The sequence below is a fragment of the Carassius gibelio genome, chromosome B6, assembly GCF_023724105.1.
Source record: "Carassius gibelio isolate Cgi1373 ecotype wild population from Czech Republic chromosome B6, carGib1.2-hapl.c, whole genome shotgun sequence".
Classification (NCBI taxonomy): Eukaryota; Metazoa; Chordata; class Actinopteri; order Cypriniformes; family Cyprinidae; genus Carassius; species Carassius gibelio.
In genome coordinates, this window is record NC_068401.1 from 8,328,901 (window position 1) to 8,352,619 (window position 23,719).

General features: G+C 35.3%; 2 protein-coding genes and 1 long non-coding RNA gene across 3 annotated transcripts; 2 read left to right on the forward strand and 1 right to left on the reverse strand.

Moving 5' to 3' along the window:
* The first annotated feature begins 1,906 nt into the window (after nucleotides 1-1,906).
* LOC127959491 (caveolin-3-like) lies at nucleotides 1,907-4,414 on the forward strand. The gene is made up of 2 exons (XM_052558708.1): nucleotides 1,907-2,239; nucleotides 3,675-4,414. Exons 1-2 carry the CDS (start codon nucleotides 2,129-2,131, stop codon nucleotides 4,014-4,016), a joined length of 453 nt encoding a protein of 150 aa, XP_052414668.1. The 5' UTR covers nucleotides 1,907-2,128; the 3' UTR covers nucleotides 4,017-4,414.
* Nucleotides 4,415-4,745: 331 nt separating this feature from the next.
* On the reverse strand, nucleotides 4,746-13,863 carry oxtra (oxytocin receptor a). Its single transcript, XM_052558707.1, has 3 exons — nucleotides 13,771-13,863; nucleotides 12,465-13,568; nucleotides 4,746-6,595 (listed from the first exon to the last, which is right to left on the reverse strand). Exons 2-3 carry the CDS (start codon nucleotides 13,384-13,386, stop codon nucleotides 6,345-6,347), a joined length of 1,173 nt encoding a protein of 390 aa, XP_052414667.1. The 5' UTR covers nucleotides 13,387-13,568; nucleotides 13,771-13,863; the 3' UTR covers nucleotides 4,746-6,344.
* On the forward strand, nucleotides 8,086-20,775 carry LOC127959492 (uncharacterized). Its single transcript, XR_008154272.1, has 4 exons — nucleotides 8,086-8,296; nucleotides 8,534-8,586; nucleotides 13,792-13,980; nucleotides 20,442-20,775. It is a non-coding gene; the product is annotated as an uncharacterized LOC127959492 (long non-coding RNA).
* Nucleotides 20,776-23,719: the final 2,944 nt, after the last annotated feature.

Here is a 23,719-nt window from a genome sequence, read left to right on the forward strand (position 1 = left end):
TATATATATATATATATATATATATATATATATATATATATATATATATATATATATATATATATATATATATATATATATATATATATATATATATTAGAATATTAAATTAAAGTTGAGTAAATTGTGCACATAGTAAAATATTTTTGTAGTTGTAAACACTTTAAGCAGAATAAAGGAACTGTGCATAGCAAGACTCAAACACAGCATTTGTACACCTTGTAAACGAACACACTCATAGATGACCATTTTTGACCAGGGGTGAAAATGAGTTAAATGATATTGTGAGTGTGCATGCTTTGATTGACAGTAACATGACTACAGAATACTATCATTTTCTATGCTGGCCTTTTCAACAGATACACGATCAGTCTCGAAAAGGCACATTTGCATACCAATGATGCTTGCATTCATTCCGTCTACTTTCTTTGTCACCTTTTTAATAGAAGTCATCATTTGTACCATACACTTTATGAGATATTATGTAGAAAGATGAGCCAGTGCAATTCACTGGTTCACACTTGAGAACTTTTTTTGAGAAATAGCTGGAGAGTTTGTGAAAAGGTTTCACCTGATCACCTGCTTTAGAAACAGTGTTGATTTCTCGCCTTTGGCTGCTGAAAACAAATCATTTTAACTAGATCTTTTCAAGCATGATGTTTGCATATCAGTACTGCAGCCAGCTTCTAATTTTAGCTTGCACGTTTAAATATTCTTCCGCTTCACATTTCACTCTGGATTTAAATGAGTAAATGTAGTCAAGAAGAGCAGATTTGCCTTTGGATCTATGCTAAGTAAAGACAAGGATGGTCCACTCCCTACTGTTCCCGCTGATATAAACAGTAGACAGGCGTGTCTGGGTGGGGTATTTTTGTGCCTCTCTCCCTCAGGACCTGAACCCATTCCAGCTCACAGAATACTGAGAGTATTTCTCTAATTAGCAGAAGGACATACCACACACACCTCTGGCACATTTACAGCCCCCTGTTCCTATTTTTGGGACATCTGAGTAAAGAATGTTCAAAACCCCTTTTTATTATCTTCTATCAATGTCATTCATTAAAAAGAGAGTAGTCATAGTAAAAAGTGAAAAGTTACACAAAAGCTGAAATTACATATTTAGTGGTTATTAAATAATAATAATAATAATAATAATAAAAACAGTTTTTAGCACCAAAACTCAATCCTCAATGAAACTCCAAAAAGTTCTCAAAAAATAAATTAGGTTTTTTTTTTTTATCTCAATCTCAGAAAATAATACATATCTTTCTGTCTTATGTTTAGCACAACAATATACATTTTATTTTATTTTATTTTATTTTATTTTATTAATTAGTGACTAATGAATAAGAAAGGACCTAGAGATTTTGGAAATAATATATATTTTCTAATGATTTTAAGGCAACATTTGAAGTACATGTTAGATATTATTTTAATAGAACAGGATATTTATTGTTAACTAAAGTTAAAACCATAACAACATGTTTATGTGACATACAATAAATGTTAGCTAAATTTAGATATTAAATTAAGATATAAAAAAATATTTTATTTCAGCGACTTCTTTTTTAAGCGTAAGCTAAAACAGTATCTCAATGCTAAAATAACACTAAAACAGAATAGGTAAATGCAGCTAATATTAATGCTTTGGAAATGGCTCGCTGTATTGTAAAAAGTATTACACTTCTGACTTGACTTGAGCCTTTGGGCATCAGTTTTCAGAGCGACACTTCACAGTGGAAATTCATGCCACTGTGCAACTCCTGCCTGTCTGACCCCGCAGCCGTGTGTGAAATGTGACACGGCCCTTGGTTTCCCTTCACTTTATCAAGTGTGTGAGTTATGGACTGGGGAGTATGGGCTGTGTGGGGCAGAATAGCTAATGGGTGGGGGTAGAGGAGGGGAACATACAGAGAGAGAGACAGGAGCCCCGGCCAGTGCAGCTGTCCCTAGCATTCCAGGCGTGTCGTCAGTCCACAGATTGGAGAATTAAAAGGGACTAGGGACTAGGGCCACTCTGACACTTTTCCTTTGGTCGCTGACTTAGATTGCTTTAGTCTTCTTCCTTCGGACACTTCTGCATTACATCTATCCCACTCCAGCCAGTCTTGGGCCAGAGGCCCCCAATATGGCGGACCAGTATAGCACCAATGAGGAGAAAATCCTGAAAGATAGTCACACCAAGGAGATTGATTTGATCAACAGGGACCCTAAGCAGATCAATGAAGATGTTGTAAAGGTATGTATCATTTTTTTGGCTTTACAGTAGTTCTGGTGTTACAAAATTTGCCACTGATACCTCAATGATAATTTCAACTGAAATGCCATTTAAACAAAAGAGAACTTTGAAACTATTTGTATAAGTTTATAGAATGTGCAAAATAAAACTGCATAACTTTTTTTTTTTAAAGCCAAAATAGTCCAATAAGCATATATCTGAAAGAAATATGTACGTATAACTTCATAAGAAACTGATGCAGCCTGCAAACTATTCACTAACTTCCTAAATGGTGGAATTGATATGAGTGGTTTGGTGATCTGGTCCTTAGAGACTGACAGACATGCTTGCGTGTGAGCTGCACAACACTTTATACTGTAGCTACAAGGCATGACCCAAAAATAGCACTAAACCTACTTCATCTGGCAGGACAGGCCATACTCTCAGTATTTATAGGAGGTAAAAGGGTGTGTCGGATAGCAAAATGTATTGCCCCTTCCCATGTGTTTGAATAATTCACTAGGTTAGTAGGAGAAATTGTGATTTTTTTTTTTATTTCTTAATTTTGACTAAATGATCTATGTCCAAATATTAAATTACAGTCTGGTATTCTCTCACTGTTGAATGTCAGTGTAAGATCACTGTAGTGGTTAGCAACACTGTTACTACAATAGGTCTTGGTGATATTACGTTTACAAGAAATATTCATAGATGAGAAATAACTTTTGGTTAATGCTTTGTTTTATATATATATATAGGTCTATATATATATATATATATTGCTCACTACATTTTTATTTGATCAAAAATACAATAAAAACAGTCATATTGTTAAATAAATGTATTCGTTCAATTTTTCATTTTTATGTTGTCAGTGCTACATTATACTTGTCTTAACTACATTGTGTAAATTGACCAAAGATCAGATTTTCATTTAAGCACTAATATAGATGTTACATAAAGATTTGAATAACTTTCTAAAATAATTCCTTCTAAATGCTCTCTAGTTGTTATGAGATTGAAGCAAAAATAAACAAGGTGCCAGACTGCCTGTTACTGATGGGGGATTTTGATATCAAATTTCACTGTTTGGAGAATTAATCATCATCCTTTCTTAGGAGTACAAGCAGAAGATAACCCATACCACATGCTTGCCAAATCACTGACACTGACTATTGATTGCACAATATACTGTATTAAGCAGGTTAGGCATTAAAAACACTGCACTGTTGAAAAACCAACACAAGCATGGAAGCTGGTTGAGCTGGTTTAAGTTGGTCTTGGAACTAGTTGCTCAACCAGGACCAGCACAAGACCAGTTTAAACCAGCTCAAACCAGCTGCCATACTTCGAAATAGCTGACTAGCATATGCCATCTTTTTTTAACAGAGTGGTTTGTGGAAATTTGTACTAACCAGCAAATGTCACCATGTCTTTTTTCCTCCAATAATTCAAGGTGGATTTTGAGGATGTGATAGCCGAGCCTGATGGCACCCACAGTATGGATGGAGTGTGGAAGGCCAGCTACACCACCTTCACCGTCTCCAAGTACTGGTGCTACCGTGTGCTGTCGGCCATCTTTGGCATCCCAGTGGCGCTGCTGTGGGGTTTCTGTTTTGCCTGCATCTCCTTTTGTCACATTTGGGCAGTCATGCCCTGCATTAAGAGCTATCTGATCGAGACCCAGTGCCTGAGTCGAATCTACTCCCTCTGCATCCATACCTTCTGTGACCCCTTGTTCGAAGCTCTAGGGAAAATCTTCAGCAGTGTACGAGTGGCGTTACGCAAAGAGGTGTAGATTTCTCAGACAAGTCAAGGTTTACATGTTCAGTACTTGGAGGAAAAAGTTTTATTTTACAAATATCTAATTTTCGGAGTGTTGATTTTGAGGTCCCTAAAAATGAAAAGACATGAATAATCGAATGCCCCTGTGCAGAGTTTTGTATGTTCTCATTTTATGTTAGAGGCTTTGGGAGCAATTCAGGATTAGGTCGCCTATACTTTTTCAAAGAGACGTATGATGAAAGGCCTCTCCGACCGACAAAAGAGAATAAGTCTTACCTGATATCATATGTTTTTTTCTCTTTAAGTTTGACGGATTTAAAATGGGATGTTGCTGAGTGTGGTATTTTTATCATGACAATGTCAAATATATTCTGTACAACTACTAATTAAAAATGTAAGTGTAAATAACAATGGTTTGAATTGTGTTTTATTGTTTTATAGGCCTATATTTTTTTTCTTGATTTTCTGCACTACAGCAACTAATTAAACATGAAATTTCATGTCCCAGATTCTGTCACTCAATAGGACATTGAATACATTTTATGTCTTTAAACTGATGGCGTGAATTTATGATGAAATATGTTTTCATGAACTTATTTAATCAAAACACGTTTCCCTTAATAAATACCAAATGGTTCAGAAAAAAAACTGAATATGACTTTGCAATTTGATCTATTTGCTTTCAACTCTTCAATTTAGTTGGCTTGTTATACTCCACTTTTCAACACATTTCCTCAGTTAGACATATCAACACACAATTTATTTCAATAAATAAAAGCTACACAGCTACACAGAGTTAATGTAAATAGGCAGTATATTTTCCAGGAAGAAAAATCAGTAGCTTTTAAAATGGGAAAGTAACAAGCATTTCAGTGAAAAGTGTATTTAAACCTTATAAAACTAATATTTTCTGCTGTTAATACTGCCTTTATCATTTTCTTTATCCTTCTCATCTTGCAGCACTCATAAACAATTATATGAAATTCACTTGCCCTCTTGTAAACGTCTTTTCTTTAGAATATTTTATAAAGATAAAGCAACAAACAAAGGCTGAAATCAAAGTTTTAAAAGCGATATTAAGCAAAATATGTAACTGGAATAAACATCGATTACAAACACTCTCTCTTACAAGACAAACAACCATAAAAGCGAAGGAGAAATCAGTCCTTCACTTTTTGAAAACAAATCGGCTGTTTGCCATGATTGATTACCATGATGCACTGCAGAAACATTTTGCAAAGAGATGTGGTCCTTTGGGCATGACAGTAAAGTTCACATGTAAAACGATAAAGAACAGTGATAAAAACATAACCATGTATGTGCCAAAAATTAAAAGTGCTTGGGTTTCTCAAAACATGCAAAAGTACTCTCTTTTGACAAGTCAAGTTCATAAAAAAAAAAAAAAACAACAACTGGCCATGTTTCTCATTAGGTTTCACAAGAAACACTTCATGTGTCATCAACATCTTGTTTTCATCTGTGTGTTGTTAACCTCCTCATTTCAAACCCATATGCAAAATGAGCGACAACTGCTTCCTCATAACCCATAAAATGATATAACCTGCTGTCACCTTCAATGCAATGTATGTCGAACTTGATTTGAATGAAAACTGTATTACTTTTCACTGCTTTTTTCATGAAGGGCAGACTAGAGTAGTTTCATTTTTGCATAAACTATCCCTTTAAGGTTGACTTGTTTTTGCATGTTTACATTATATCAGGGCTATTTACACTTGGACACTCTAAGACACACTTAAGAGCGACAGAAATCCGATCTGGCGGTTTGAGACTCGGCAAAGTGTAAATCCATCTGGCTCTCCGGGGCCACATATGCAAACTTTGCTCCTCCTAAACATATCTACATCAGCGTATGGAGGTTTTGTGAGCCCCAAACAGAATGCAGCACATTATGGTTGCTATTATTGTACCACAATCGTCAAAGCTTATTCAGCCACGTCCTGTTTTTATGAGCCACATCAAATGCAACCAATTTAGGTGCCCAGCACCAAGACACTTTTATGTGGCCAAAGTGAATGCGCATGCACAATCAGATAGCAATTCAAACCATGTGTGACTAAATATAAACAGACCCATAAACACAGTCTGGGATCGAATGATGTTCATTCTGTAATGTCTTGAAACACAATACATAGATTACTGCTGCTCAAGGTCCTTAGAGATAAGAAAATGAAGTAGTGTAATAAAAATGACATTCGGAATAATTCCCAACTGAAAACAGAGCTGAAGCAAACTGATGGTGACAGTCTTGTGTGGGGTTGTATTTTAGCTTTCCCGTCTGGCTTTCAAAAATGTGAAAAACTGGCTTTGAGGTGCGTCTGGTTTATGTGACAGAGGTCTGGGTGATACTCCGCTGGCTGCTGGTACTTTTGATGACGTAGGTGGAGGAGTTGCTCTTACGGGAATCTTGCTCCGGATCACAGCGGCACTGAGAGGATTTCAGATAGAGCGTGGAGCAGCACAGGAGGTTCTGCTTCAGGTCGTGAAAGAGATGCCCAGCAAAAAACATGTAGATCCAGGGGTTACAGCAGCTGTTCAGACTGGCCAGCAACATGGAAATGATGAAGGGCATCGCTGTGGAGGATAAGAAGACAGCTTTAAATATACAATAAAAAGATCTGAACTGTGTGGTCTTGTTCTAACCTGTTTGATTCAATATTCTGCATCATCAGTGCTTATAAAATCTTGTGTCTAATGATAAATAATGACACATTTCACCTTTAAAAGCCAAAAGTCAACAATTTTCACACCACTTAAATTCCTAGTAAATTTCACAAACAATTACAAACAGCAAGCAACACGCTAAATTAAATGTGAAATTCTATAGTAGGAAAATTGGTTAATACTTTACTTAAAGCCTTAATGTATAATGCATTAAAAAGTGTTATTAAAGGGTAAAATGCATTTTAATGCATTTTGCAATACATTATTTTGTTATATAGGTGTATTACAAGGCATAATTAATGCATTAGAACTACTTTTATAATGCATTATACATAAAGGCTTTAAGTAAAGTGTTACCAAAAATTAAAATGGTATTTTATTTTAAAACATACTCCAATAGTATTTTATTTTATTTACTAAATCATTTTTACAATGCATGAATTTGGTTAAGCTATATTAAAATTATTTTCTTCATTTGTATTTTACACAATTGATATTACAGTGCACCTCAAATATGAATAAACAACTGGGAAGATTAAAACATATTACTAGGCATACATTGCACACTACTTCAACAGTCATATGTTAATCAACCAATTTATTTTTGCTATATTATGTTGATAATGGTCTGTGCCACTGTGCTGTTTATCATTATAGGCCTAGAAATGGGAGGGGGGGGGGGGGGCTTCTTTTAGCACAGTGTCCCAAGATTTGACATGCTTTATCACTCTACAATCTATGCATACACAATGTGGCATTCAAAATAAATTGGTATGAGAAGCATGACGTGAGAAAACTTGTTTATTATAAAAACAGTGCTGGTGGGCCGTGGTGTAAACAGTAGAATCTGTCACTGAGCTTCTTCAAGATCTTTTACAAACAAGACAAATTAAGACAAAATAAACAACATGTTGTTTGCTAGCTCATAACAATGCTGAAAGATCTGTTAAGCCAGAAAGCAGGAGACGATTGACTGAGATAAACTCATTTTGCTTCTATTGTGATTGGGAATAATGGGAAAGAGGGGTTTTCAGGCATGAATAGAAAAGAAAAATCCCCTTTAACCCTTTTTGTTTTATATAAAATGGCAGCAACAGGACACACCACTGTTCAAAAGAGTAGGATTGTAAGATTTAATATATATATATATATATATATATATATATATATATATATATATAAAATTGATTAAAAATTAAATTGATAAAAAAAAAAAATTAATTGATAAAAAATGTCTTAAGTATGCCTTGTAATGAAGCTAACTAAGACGAAAATCTATGTTCAGAGATTTAAACTTGAGAAAAAATATACAAAACCTTCAACTCAAAACACATTGCAACATGTTTTGAATCAACATTAGAAAACTCACATGACTTTGCAATGGATGTCATCGTGGGTAGTCCTTAAATACTATTGTAAGTGTGCAAAGAGGAAATGAGAACCAGGTGATAGTAATCACAAGTCTCATTAGTATTCTGGTGGTGAGGAGACTGTGTACTGCGATTAAACGTGACATGCCTATTGCAGTCTAACATATATGGGCTATTCAATTCATGTTTATTAATTATATTTCTGGAAGCTCTCACTGTGACAAAAGGATGATGCGTGAGGGTAAGAAAAGAGGAATCTGTTATAAGAACCAGGAACCCATCTGAGCACCCAAAGTACCCCATCCTCTAAAACAATCTGAATGTACACTGCAGTGCATTTTAAGACCTTAATGTGTCAGGAATAGACAAACAACCAAATGGTTGGGCTATGTTGGAAAAAAAAAACTAGTGGAAAAAGCATTCAAAGGAAGGAATATCTTGGAAATCAATGCTGTGTTTTTTGTTTCCAACCATACAGTACCACAGAGACTCTACAGCAGAGCTAAAGGGAATTGGAGCAAACCGAAGAAGGTGAGAACACTTTAGAATATAGCTTATAAACTATTAAACCACACATTCATGTGCATTCATATGCCAACCAACACCGGTATGAATATGGAGATTGTTGGGAATTAATTCCTAACATTCAACAAACAAACAACCATATCCATGACAGTAGAAAATCTAACTTCGTAATTATAAATAATAGGCTTATACAATGATAAAAAAAAAAAAAGTTCAAGACCCAAACAAGTTGACGAGAACTTGTCCAGTGTGTCTCTGTGCACTTGTGTGGTCATCCACATGTAACTCTTCAGACATAAAGTTTCTGGGTTTGATCCTTTAGTTTCTCAGAGAAAAGGAAATTGAATTTAGAAATGAAGGAGTAAGCAACAAACCCAGATGGGGCTTTGGTCAAGTGTATTGCTTTTCTGTTTGCTACCTCCTGTTTGTGCTGAGCTCACAGGCATCAGAGAAAACTGGGCAAGCACATTTCTGTACCATCGGCAGTCGGATCAATGAACAGGGAGAGAAGGAAAGAGAATGTTCTTTAATATGAAGCTCTGAAAAAGATAGGCTGCAAAAGATTTTAAAAAAAAAATGCTTTAGAAATTCAGCACACTTCAAGTAAGATTTACAGAACATTTTAGATTCATGCAAAGCTTTTCGGAATTCTGATACTTGGTCTTAAAAGGTTTGGGGTCAGTATAAGAAGTTTCTAAATAGTAATATTGTGAAATATTACCAACTGTTTTTTTTATATAATTTATAAAATATTTATTTCTGTGACGTAAAGCTGAATTTCCTGCAGCCATTACACCAGTCTTCAGAGTCACATGATCTTGAGAAATCATTTTAATATATTGATTTGGTGCTCATAAAAGATTTATCCACATTATTGTTGCATATGTAATGGTGTGCTTGTTAATTTTTAATTTTTTTATTTTATTGGGTAATCTTCTTTGGATAATCTTCTTTCAGGATTCTTTCCAATGTTTCATGGAAAGGATTAAATCATTTATATGAAATCTATATTTTTCTGACTCCGTGAAAGTCTGTTTATTTTTGATCTATTTATTGCATACTTGCTGAATAAAAGTATTAATTGATATTTAAAAATCGTACTGACTCCAGACTTTAGAAAGGTGTTGTTTGATTAAAGATAAATGTTCTTTCAACTCAAATCTTTATTTCGGCACCCTGCATGTCAGCGAGTTTCATTTGTCCAAATGTTTGTCTGATTTTTAGATTTCTGCAGAGATTTTTACTGTTCAGAAAAGTTGAAATGCTTAGTGGAAAGTGTTTTTACTCTCGTAATTCAAGTAAGTGTCATGGAGATGAGAACATAACTAGTAGCCAAACCTGCGATGACATTGCCAAACCCAACATTAGTCTCAAAATAAAGCAACCATACATAAGTTCATCTGGAAGATGCTGTTTTCAGCTGTCATTTATTCTTATTAGTGCTGCAGCGAAGCTTTGAGCACATCAGATCATCAGTGTTTTAAAACCCATCCCTTGGTCTCAGCCAGAAGAAACGGCTCTTATTTCACACATTCAGGGAAAATGTCATTAGTAACTGCATTCCACTATGAATGTGTCAGCCACTGTTGATGCATAAATCTGTGCTGTATTGTCCGAATATTTAGAGTGTGTGAATGTCTGCTGAACTTGCAATGATGTGTGGATATTTTGTATGGTGGAGGTCATGATACGTGATACGTGATATCTCACACTCTTTTTCCTCTGAGCCTGATAATATTTAATCTTTGTCTCTGAGGTGTGTGACATGACCTCCCCATAATCTCTTTATTGCTGCAAGACAAACATGGTAAAACTCATGGCAAGAACATTGTTCACTGACATTTTCTTTCAAAAACAAGAAAAGCCTTGCAGTAACAGTAATTGGTTTGGTAAGCTGATAAGATTTCGGGTTTCTAAATGTCTCTTGTCTACTGAAAACGTGGACTTTTGTGTGCATGTAAAAGCAAAATGACTATTTGTATAACCATTTGTTGAGCACACCATTTCATCATATGTAATATTTTATTGTCGTAGTTAAATAATGATTTTATATATTCAAAACAACAGTTATTTCTCATCAGTTCTCCCTGGGTTTGTTTGGGTTGGTGATTTGTCATACTGCAGACGGTCAGGATTTAATTGGCGCAGCTCTGCTGAACGTTAATGTTTCCCCGAGGCTGGTCTTTATGGCTCTGCCGTTTTTGGCGGACTACATCTGTAGTGATTTAAAAGTAAGATGCCCATCGCAGCAATTCTAGTTCTGTCCTGCTAGAGCCTTCTTATCTGAAGAATTACAGTGAATCAAAGCAAGTTTCTTTTCTCGAGTCTTTCAAAGAACACAATGTCACGGTCAGAAACCATCTCACATGATTCTGAAATCTCTTTAGGCTACCTTGTTCAAATTTTATCTGTGTATGACCAAGCTGATAATTGTATTTTCAACTGCATAGCCTATATCGCAAATAGCTTTCCATTTTCAGATATGTTGAATAGCGGAAAATGCATCATTCTAGAAAAAAGTGAAACGAGGAGCATTGTGACATCCATTTAGCTAGTACAGGGCTGAAAACACTATCAGCCCTAGAACCTTATGTTTTTAAAATACACAGGCTTCGGGTTTCATCTTTGAGGTATGACTGATGTAATTTGTCTTCTAACAAAATAAACTATTTTTAATGAAGTTACATATCTTATTTCGCTCATTAATTGAAAGCCTCCACCCCTGAGGGAACTTCCAAGTGAACTCATTACAAACAGCCTTTTGCGTTGGCCTACAAACTGACATCATAACTGACCCTATTGTATAGGATATCTAGATTTTATTTAGAGAGGTACTTTAATATACAGTAATTTTCCAAATAAGGCTATTATTTAAATTTGCTTCCATAGCTGTTTTTCATTTATTGACTGATATTTAGCAATATCCTGGACCCTTCCCCCCCATTTACACAAACATTGCCAGCATGAATTTATTCAAATTAAGAAGTTTTAAATGTTGATATTAATGTGTTCTTTTTCCATTGAAAAGTTGCATTATAAAACAATATCACTGGTTGACTATGTGTTTTGAAATGGCTATTTCATTAAATGTTTGTGTCCGCTACAACTTTATAAGGTATGCCTATTTTTGTTATTTATTTATTAATTGAAAACATTGGCTGGTTGACTTTTCCATTTGTTGACATAACATGGTTAGAATCAGATGATAAATATAATACATTAAGTTAGGTGTCCACTTCAGAGATAATCACTATATTTGTAATGAAACTATCATATAAATATATTAATCATATTATATAATGTTTATTGTTACTACTGTATTTTAAACTATTAAGGGTGGTGATCTCTTTTAATGCTTTTTAATTTGTTTCTTTAATTTCTAGTATGAACATTTTAAAGAATCAAATTTTATTGAACAAATAACTTATTTAATTATATGTATTAGAAGTAATCTCAAACTTTGCTAAAGTGTTTGTATTAACATAGATATTAAAAACATTATTTTAACTCAAGTATTTGTATAAATACTTTGTTCCTTTAGCACAGTGTGTGGTGTAAAAGGCCCACCTGGTCACCTAAAACGTATAAGATTTTAAACAAAACAAACTACATTTATCATTTATTTTGCACAAAATTTGTTTCTCCATCAATGTTTTGTGCGTGTGTGTGTGTGAAAAATACATATAAAAATACAAATACATTCTTAAAATAATATAGGAAATAAATCCAGGAGCAAAATAATCTAAAATCCCTAGACTAACCAATTATTAATCTATTAGATGCAACAAGCAACACTGGTTTAAAGTTAACAGTCAGCCCCGTGTTCAAAATCTATTTTGCATTGCACGTGCGTAAACGTTAATCAAACCGTAAAAGAAACTCACCTTCCCTTGGTGCTTCAGGATCCCATGCTGACCACATCTGTACGGAGAAAAACGGAGTCCAGCACACTATATAAGCCAGAACGATAACAAAGGTCATTTTAACGGTGGTGATTTTAGCCTTGGAGATGAGTTTGACGCTGCTGACCCGCGCGAGCGCGCTGCTTTTCGATGCCTTGGGCGTGAGAGTGATACACTGGTGCCTCTTCGTCTTCCTTTTAAAGTTTTGCCATATTTTAAAACTTATCAATCCGTAACAGACACTCAGAATGGCCACTGGTATGATGTATATTGTCAGACTAATCCACGTGATGTAGGCTTTCGCTCCCCACGGCTGCACGAAATCTCCCCAGCAATCATAAACTCCTGAACCCACCTCCCGTAAGGAGAATATATAAACCTGTGGGATGCTGAAAAGTAAGCTTAGTGCCCAAGAACAAATCACGTAACAGCGGTCCTTTCTCTTGTGTAAAGAGCGAAGAGGCTGGCAGATTGCCATACATCTGTCTATGGACATCAGCACCAGCATGTACGTGGAGGCGAACATCCCAACTGTCTGAAGATATTTCACCAACCTGCACAAGATGTCTGGTCCATAAAAGCGAAACGTGATGTCCCAGATGAGTTGAGGAAGTACCTGGAAGACAGCCACGACCAGATCTGCAATGCTGAGGTGCTTCATGAAGTAATACATGCGAGACTGACTGTGCTTGGCCGTGCGAACTGCAACAAGGACGCAAAGGTTACCAGCGAGCGCCAAGAAGAGCACCAAGGCCAACACAGTGACTTCAACTTTTGCCACCTCCTCATTCCGCTTGAGCGGGTTCACCGTCTGGTTCACGCCGTAAGTTTCATTGTTGACGCTGGAGTTTCTAGACGACTCATTGAAGGACCACACATCTTGATCCTTGAAGATGTCCTCCATGGTGCCAAAAGCGCGCTCCTACTTCTCCACAAATGTAAAAGAACTGATTAGTTTCCCTCGCACATAATCACCCTACTTAATAATTTAACAGGTGGCACGAAAAGGATCTCCAGGAACAGGGGAAAGAAAGTCCTTTGTTGGTTGGTGGTGATCCCTCAGCTCTGTTCAACCTTCACTGTGAACTATAAACACAATAAGCATATATAGATTTTTGTATAATTTATTTATTTATTTTAACAAATGGAGATTAGTCAAGCTTTTTATGAATCATGAATTAAATTGATGCATTAAAGAAGCAGTAATAAAAATATAACATTCATATTTTTCAGTATTGCAATCTATATTTTATATTGTAAATATAATTTTTTATGCCCAAGTACTTACAGTTGTTATCCATTGTATCAGGTTGTCCAGCTGCTGATAGAGTAGGTGTAAAGGAGAGTCCTAGAGGGGGAGAACCTCCTTTGCGCTCACTCGGCTCACACTGAATGGAGCGCATCACGATATCCCCACTTATACATCTTCTCAATGGTTCTCCCTACCTGACCTTACCCACGACTTCCACTAGGGGTCCTTGTGCTCTGTTGCAAATCAGTAAGTTCCTCTGATATAGTCTGAATGACTTCAAATGTTTTATGTGTGCTTTCCTGCATGTTGACTGCTTGTAATCTTTACTTTTTTTATTAAGGGGTGATTTATGACAAAAAAGGCTATTTTTCAAGCAGTCAAATTTAATTTATAATGAGAATATAGAACAGAAATCAGGTGGAAAAAATATTTTTTTTATATAAGAAAATAGACAATATTCCTGAAATACTAATAATATTCCCAAGTAGAATTCTTTCTCAAATACATATACACAAAAATATATGACTAATTCTTGCTAAAAATATGTGCAGACACTGTTATCAGTGAATCACATTTATCTTTAGTAGCATTTGAGAGGTGGCAGCTCACATTTTGAATATCCACCTCAAGATGACTTATTAGTATGCCCCAATAGGCCTTATCACACTCCATCAATTGAATGCCCAAGTCCTGATCTGCGTCAGCGTCTCTCGGTGGACGCACATGCTGCATACCAGGGTCAGGAGAAAATCTCAAAGTCAACACGCTTCTAAAATAATGTCAGCCGAGGAAAGATGTGAAAAATTAGCTATGGAAATTCTATAAATAATGTTTGACGATAACATGTTCTCATAATTTAAAATGGAATGTAATCCATTGGAGAATTTAGTTTTTACATTTTAATGTATTTTATATTGATTTGTGTGTGTGTGTGTGTGTGTGTGTGTGTTTTACATGCAGATCACATTGTCCTTGAAATATGTTAATCTGCCTGTGATGGTCACACTGGAGAGGATTAGAATACATGAACTTGAATGAACTATGATCATTCAAAGTTAAGTAGAAAATGGATTTCATAGATCACAAAGAACATGATAACAAAAAAAGTCAATACGATAATATTACCAAATCATCATTAAACACTTAAAAAAAAAAAGCTACAAAAAGGGCCTTTTTTATAGTGATTCTACAGAATCTGAATGAACTTTTCCACTGTAAAGAACCTTTTGTGCAATAAGATGGTTCTGCTGATATTATATTAATTCTGTCCTCATTTACTCACTCTCAAGGTCCATGTTTCAAACATGTAAGAGTTTCTTTCTTCTGAACATTAAACCAGATATTTTGAAGAATGTGTGTAACAGTTGCTGTTCCCCAATATTGGTATGGAAAAATGCTATGGAAGTCAATGGGAATCAGCAATCTTTTTGGTTACCCACATTCTTCAATATGTTTTCTTTTACGTTTAACTGAAGAAAGAAATTTATAGGTTTGGTTTTAGGTTTGGAACAACTTGAAGGTAAATGATAACAGAATTTCAGTTTTTGTTGTTGAACTATCCCTGTAAAGGTTCATGGAAATCAATAAATAGCCTTTATTTTACAATGTGCAATCTATCGACTGTGCAAAATCAAAAACAGTGGATTGTCCTTAATGTGCCAAACTGGTCAGATTCAAGAGGAATACATCTCTCCATGTTACTACAACCTCAATGTTTTCCAGCCCCACTGGTGAACTGCTATCTCACCATCACTCATTTGGTTGGATAGCACAGAACCTCAGATATCCCAGGGGCCCTTTGCATGAAAATGGTTTGTTCATCTAACTTACCTTTTAAACCATGTGCTATCATGGAAAATATACCTTTTTAAAGACATTGAAATGAAGTAAATGGAGTTCTATTTCATGGCATGTCTAAGTTCATTTGCATTAAATCACTTTGCCTTATTATGTTCCAAACAACTTCTGCCTACAGTACCCTTGGAGAAAATATGCATAAAATTAGTTCAGTTGCCTCATATAGCAAGCAGGTTTAAAGAATCCTTGTCACAGTGCTGCAAGAAATCTTGCTGAGACCACAAAGAGCTGTAAATTACAGCTGTCAGTGGCATCTCTAGTTAAACCTCAAGATGCTTCCTGCTGCACATTGGCAAAGCCAGGTAGCCTCTGAATGGGGTTCACACATCAACTTCAATTTTAAGACAAATTTACCCAAACAGCTCCACTGGAATGACGTGCACAGATTACCAAACCTGACAAATTCTTCTAACGAGTCCATATCTAGCTCATTGCGAATCAAAGCTAAGCCTACAGTACTGTAAGGCTTATAATTGGCATAATAACACCATCACTACCACAGCAAGCATCATAAAGTCTCATTTGGCCAACAAAGAGGGACTCAGAATATGACCGCAGTCACCTTAGATGATCACTGTTCTGAGCTTCAAAAACAGGCTGGTTACTTCTACAGAAAATAGCAGGACCTGGCTGACCCTATAGGAGATGTATTCTTCTGACTGCGCTGTTTATTTACAGCAAAGCTCCCTCATTATTCTCAGCGGTAACAGTGACGTAAGGGAACAGGTCTGGATTTCTTCTAGAAACTTTAAACATCTTGTTTAGTGTTAACTCAAATAACATCGAGTTACACAAGAGAAGGGAAAAGGTCTCATTCTTGCTCGTCAGAGATGTTCTAAATGGCCATAAAGTTGTGAAAAACTGTACTAGGCTACTAAAAAACCAACATGCCGCCTCCTATCAGCTTTATGATTTGTATCAGCCCGTTATCATTGAACAGTAAGCCTGGTTTTCATTATCATCCCTGGCACAACTCCACCATAATTTGATTTGCAAATGTCATTCTCTTTAGCAAGTGTAAATGGTTAAAACAAAAGCGATTCTAAGAAAGTATCTGGAAATGGCCAACTATCCCATAATAGATAAATAAATGGGGAAATTAATAACATTTAAATAAATTAAGTTGCATACTGTATGCCGGGGGTTGGTTTGTTTGAAAAATCTGTGGTTTGTGCTGTACAAAATACAAACCAGATGAAATAACCAAGTGAGAAAGAGATATTCTTTAACTGAATATACATAATACAGCTTTGATAAGGATGTATGGGATGAACTCACATGGTGGCACTAGAAGATATTGCTACAATAATTTAATGCACTGATTTGTCACAATCATTTAATTCCAGAGAGTGATTATGAACTAATATTAAAAACTTTGTGCTCATTGTCTCTGATTCTCCCCAAGACTGCATTTATTTAATCAGAAATACAGCAGAAACTGTAAGATTGTAATTGTCATTTTCAGCAGCCGTCCTATATGAAAGAAAGAGTGAGCTTAGAAAGTCTAATGGGGTTTTGGTACAACCACTAAATGACACAGACGTCAAAGAAAGGTAAATATTGTTTTACAAAAGATTGGTACAAAGTCAACCTTGCGAAGCCACTAGAAACCAAGTTACAGCTGATGAGTGGTTGGCCTTTCAATGATCATTGCTACATAGTCAATAGCCATGTGTGAGTGTGTCTGCTTTATATCAACATAATCATAATAATATACAGAGCATGAATCAAAGGCTACTAAGTCTATCATTCACAGACAATTTTTTTTTTTAAACATCTATTGCATATTAGAGCAGATGGACCTTCTATGGGTACATTTTTTTATCTGATAATAAAGTGAATACACAGTATGAAATTAAATAAAGTCAGTGAAGGGTAGTCTGACTTTGTATTTACCTTCAAAGATAGATGTGGACACGGTGAGAGAGAGAGAAAGATAGAGGACAGAGACACAAAACAGGATAGAGAAAACAAATGCTATCAAAATGCTGCAGTGTACAATAAAAATGCAGAACTGTCCTTGATATCAAAGTTAAAGATGAATGCTACAGATGGGATAATGGAAAAAGAAGTGCTTCAAATTGCCTTTTTGTTGATTCTATATTTAGACTAGTAAATCAGAATCACAATTACACAGTTTGTATAATTGTATTATAATAATGCTTTAAAGAGGGCAGTGTGTACGTGTGAGTAAGCATCACTATAATATGCTTGGAAAAAGCAGATGAGCAATGTGGTTGTGGAATCATAGCCATAGAAGAAACTTTTCCATTTCCACTTGGCCAGAAAGATTTCTATTTGGCAGACGCTTTTGACCAATGCAGATCCAGATTTGAATGGTAAATGATTCACACATATTGTAGGATATTTTGTAGTGTTGACAGAAATGAAGAAAGAAAAGAGCAAGTCATGCATAAAACTTTCTTGGGTGATCACTGATTATAGATATGGCTGATCTATGCACAAAATATATGCCATTTTCTCCACACTAAAGATGATTCAGATGGTATTTGACAAACTCGCTCATAGAATGAAAACTTTTTTTTTTTTAATGTGATGTGTTTACTTGAGGAATAGCTGACTAAAATGATCTCTAAGACTTCCAAGACAAAAAGAAGATTAGTTTAGAACACATAAAATACTGCTTAATATAACAATTAAGCAGTAAAGCAACAATGTCGTTTATTAAATTATTATTAAATAAAGAGCAACAAAGTAAAATCGAATAATAATAATGTATTGTTTTTGTTTATTATAACACATTTTTAAATGAAATTCAATTGAGTATATTTATTATAATAATATTTTTAATAATGAACTTGAATTCTGTGTTTAATTAATATAACCTTACTCTGTTATAATGTATTTAATGCCTCATGATTGTCTACCATTAAAGTACTTTTAAGGATTCAAATAATTTAAGAAGAACACTTGACATTGTGTAGGGCTAAAACAGAATAATTTCATTTGTGCTGCTATTAATTTTATTCTATCCTATAGGGCATCTTTGATAAATGACACATGCACCTGTAAATGCTAATGAAAACAGTCATAAGTTGATCTAAATCTTGGCATGCGTGAAGTGATGCATTCTGGGGGTTCTGGCAGAACTGCTGTAGACTTCAAGGGTGACAGAGAAAACAAGTTCATTCTTTATTAACATAGACAAGCATGACAAGATATCCCTGGATCAAATATTTAGATATAAATTCAAGACAGGCCCCAAACATCAAAATGAAACCCATTTGGAGGCCAATGTTGAGATTCCTTTCAAATCAGTAATAAACGAAATGAACACAGGGTATAGTTCAAGCTCTGCTAAGTATTTCTAAACCGTGCTGCTTCAGAGCTGTATATGGAGTGAGATAGCATCACTTTCCAGTACCCCACCTCTCTCAAGGGTTATTTTTCTTTTTGTTCTGACAGCGCTGAGATAAGATGAAAACATGAAGGTGGTTCATAAATATAAGATGTGAGGCCTTATTCTCAAATGAAATTGGATATGGTCATATTTTGGGATTTCTACAAGAAAAAGCATGAAGTAAATGAAGACAGTTCACCCAGAGAGGTCTTCAGATCAATCCAGACTCTCTGAAAATAGGATTTCGAAATTGAGTTCCATTGAAAAGTAAAATACCTCTGCATCACATTTCATTATAGAAACAAAATAAAAACCCAAAGCAAAGAGAGCATAGATTATCTTCATACACATTCTTTATAGGTCTTTAATTTGTTATATAAAAAGGGATGTTTCAACAACAATGAATTAAATTATGGGAAAAAGAAACAAGATTAGGGATGGTGTACACCCACAGAAAAGTTAATATACTTAAAGAGTGTGTATTAAAGTGTACGTTGGACACATGGGAATTAACGTACAAACCTCATTCAAAGTAGAGCAAATCCCAGCCTACGACACCTCATTTACACCTCAGAAACAAATTTAATCTTCTTATTGGACAAAATTTGCTTATTAGCCTGTCAGAGAAAAGCGAGAGAGACTGAGAAAGAGACCTCAGATCTATATTGATACAGAGGAACCACTTTAATTTATAACAACGCAATTCTGTGTTTCTTAGGAAGTACATTACCTTTGAGGGCTGTACATATATATATATATATATATATATATATATATATATATATATATATATTTATATTTATATTTATATTTATATTTATATTTATATATATATATATATATATATATATATATATATGAATCAATTTAATGTTTGATTTTAGTGCAAAAGCAACTGGTGAGGGACATTTTACAGAAGATTTAGAATAATCTTGATCTGAAATGCTTTCAGTAGATTATTCCAGTCAAACCCGCGCAAATGTATTAAAGGAGTAGTCTTTTAATTTATCTTGTGAAAAAGTGAAAAGCTGCTTGTTTGTAACATACAATATCAGTCCATAAACTCCAGTGAAATCCCTTTTTTTATCAAAATGCACCAACACATTTTTGGACTGTTTTTGTTCATAAATTGTGCTTGACTTATATTGCATATTTTTCTCCTCATTCAGGCGAGATTACATTTACTGGAGATAGCAATGTGGATAGAGAATTTTTGGGTGAAATATTCCTTTAAACTGAACTGCAAATTGTGATCTTATAGTATATACATTACGTATAGAGTTCTGTATGCATTTTGCTCATTTTCAAGCACATTATATGCATGAACACATATATAACAACATATATGACCAATAAGAAATATGCCACAATGTACAACATGATATCAAACCCTGTGGGGGCATTTGTGAGTGAATAAACATGATATATTTCTATTTTTTCCCCATTCATTCGATGCTCTCAGCCTCACTGAATATCTCTCCATTTTCAGGTCCTGAGAGCTGCAGTGTTATGGCCAGTCAGTGTGCTCAGGGCCAGATAGCAGCAAATCTGTTAGAAGTGTCCTGAGGATCACACAGAAATAGAAAGAGCCATTTGTGCATCAGACTAGCATGCAACGTAATCTAGGTTGGCGAATCAGTCTGAATTGAATCAGCTCGGATCACTTACTCACTCACTGAACCGAAGGTTATCATAACCTGAAATGAGCTGAGGACCATTATGTGTTCATTTTGAAATGCAAATTTGCATGATTAGGGCAACAGTTTTGTTACTATAAATGGTATATTAATTTTAACACCATGTATAAAAAAGCATTAAAGGAATCGATGAAACATGAACATTTGCTGATAATGTATCTATTGTGATTTATTTTTTTTCAGCTGTTAGGACTATCATTATGATGGCACCAATTCACTGCAAAGGAACTCATATACTGTACATCTTGGATGGCCTGAGGGTGGTTAAATTTTAAACAAATGTTAATTATTGGATGAACTATTTCTTGAAATCCTGTAGGAAACACTAGGATATTGTATGTACACCCAATTAAACATGAGAAACGTGTTCTATGCTCGTCTGACCTCCTCATCAGCCCTATTTTATGTATGCTCAGCAGCATGATGAAATGTGTGTGGCATTCAGACAAGAGGATTGACACGTTCACATTTGGTATGCACCCGCTGACACATGCTACTGCATAGCTGAGAGAGTCAACAAACACGCATGATAGAAAGAGAAAGAGAGAGAGAGAGAGAGCAGCCACAAGTGAAAGAGTGTCAAACAAATAGACCTAAGAGGGTGGTGACCATGTTTGGGTATCGTAGCATTGAAAGCAGCATTGCTATAATGAGAGTGTGGAAAAGTGAAGGGCAGTTCTTAAAATTCACCTCCATTCACCACTGGATCTCTTCTGCTCTCCCATCCTTGCTTGAAAATTCTATATAGACCAGACAAAAAATATTCACTGGAGTGTGCAAGCAATGATGGTAATAGACACAGAGAGAAAAGGAAACAGGACTTCAAAAAAATTCTCAATTCAGGTCGAACAGTAATTAATCCCAGAGAGTATAGGGGGAAAAGCCTATTGGGAATATAAACCATTCAAACCTACTGCCCTGTGTCCCACAGCATGAGCACTTGACTGATTAAACGATGCAGAGGCATGAAGGGAAAACGAGTTCAAACTAAAGTGTGTTTGGATTGGCTTTTTCAATTGTTCTATTTTCAAGTTTGTTGTAAATTCAAAAACCTTCTGGCACTCAGTGCTTGGAGACAAATCAGTGGCAGCACTGCTCCCCCTTGTTTATAACACTATAGTATGCCGATTTCTGACTAATAAACATTTCTTATTATTATCAATGTTGAAACCTGAGATATTTTTCAGAAGTCTTTGATGACCAAAGTTAAAAAATAGCATTAATGTTTTGTCATTTTAACCTTTTGTAACATTGATCAATATAATGTTGTTCTTGCTGAATAAAACTTCATTTAAAATATAATTAATTAAACATATAATCATATATCATTATTTGTAATTAATACTTTTGTTTCGGTTCATGTCGTTTGGTTCCTTCTAAGAAGTATATGTTGTAACCGCATGGAGAAAGGAAAAAAACAAACATTTTTATTAAAAACAATACAAAAAAGTAACTGCATGAATTGCATTAAAAACACAAAAAAGAATTAAAAAAATTCTCCCCCTTGGTGGTGACTACTCTAACACTCTTAAAATTACCTTTAAAAACCTAAATACATCAAACACTGATTTTTTTCAGGAGCGCTTAGATTTGAAGCGGCTCAGAGACAGAAATCTGAATGCTTCTCTGGCTAACCTCACCTCAAGTATTAAGTCAGACACTGTTCAGATAGTTTTACTCTGAAAAGTAAATAACTACTGCATTAGACTCTCTGAAACTTCATCCACCACCGAATCGCTTCAATTCTCTCCTCCTTACCAGAAAATACTACAGACCAGAGACAATGCTGAGATTATGCATGTCTGGTGAGCATGTCTGAGAGGCACAGAGAGAAAAGATGCAGTAAACAACAACAGCATTAGATTCTCTGAAACTGTCAAGAGCGCTGGCGTGCTTCTCACCTCACTTTATATGTTTTCAGTCCCTCACTGAACAAAACAACTGCAAAAAAGAGTCTGACTGTAGGATACATGAAAAGATGAAGCAACAACATACACACGCTCCCGCTAGTCTTGCATAGATTTTTTTTTACATGTGATTTCAGTGATTTCAATAGATTAAGCCTCAATAATAAACAAATGTGAAAATAAAAATTTAAATGTTGCGGCCATAGAAATCTTTTGGTGACATAGCTTCAATGTTCAATGACCTATAACATGAAATCGTGAGATGATTGCGACTTCAAATTCTTGGAAGAAGTGACTAAGCTGTCTGGTGCAAACTGATAATGACACCCTGATCATACGGTGGCCTTTGAATCACTTCCTATTCTAAAACAACCTTTTAAAGATGACAAAGTGCTGAGAGAATGTATTATACGGCAAACAAATGAGCTTTAGCAAAAAAAGGATTTTCCACACTCCTGGAAAAAGTACAGACAGTAGGTCTAATGTGTGCTAAGCATATTGGCTCTATGGACTCATTTAAAGAGGGATTAAGACAGGTGTAATTTTCCCCAGATCTGGCCAAAGAAAGGCTGATGGGCTCTTTTTCCTCCTTCCCATTGTCGACTTATTACAATCTCTATGACAGCTAAATTTATTTTAATCAGTGGAGTCCACTGCAAAACATATTTTGCAACTGACATGAAAAATTCTCTTGTCTGAGCCCATAGTGTTGCATGGCAATTCATTATGTGAAAGGAAGAGAACCTCATGCAAATAAGCCTGTCTGAGCTATCGGCAGAAAACAGACGATCTCGATTTTAAAATGTGATCTATGATTTGCAGGCAAATATGGCATAGGTCACTGTCAAGACAGTAGGTCCCATATTCTCGTAGCTATACATAAATTCATTCTTTCGAGCAGAGGGTAAAATTATAGCATCATAACACTGAAACATCCCTGGAGGAAGCTAAACAAGCACCCCCACAAGCAAACCTGCGCAGCTCTTCAATTTAAACTGCACCGTCAGTCAGGAAAAGCGGAGGTCGTACAAAACCACAAATCATCAGGTCTGTGAAATGAGAAACAGAGTATAAAGTACACTGGTTCTAGAATGCTAAATGTGGTCAAGAAACAGCCAAATGTGAACTTCTTAGGAGTTTTTTCCTTACTGAGATACTGATGT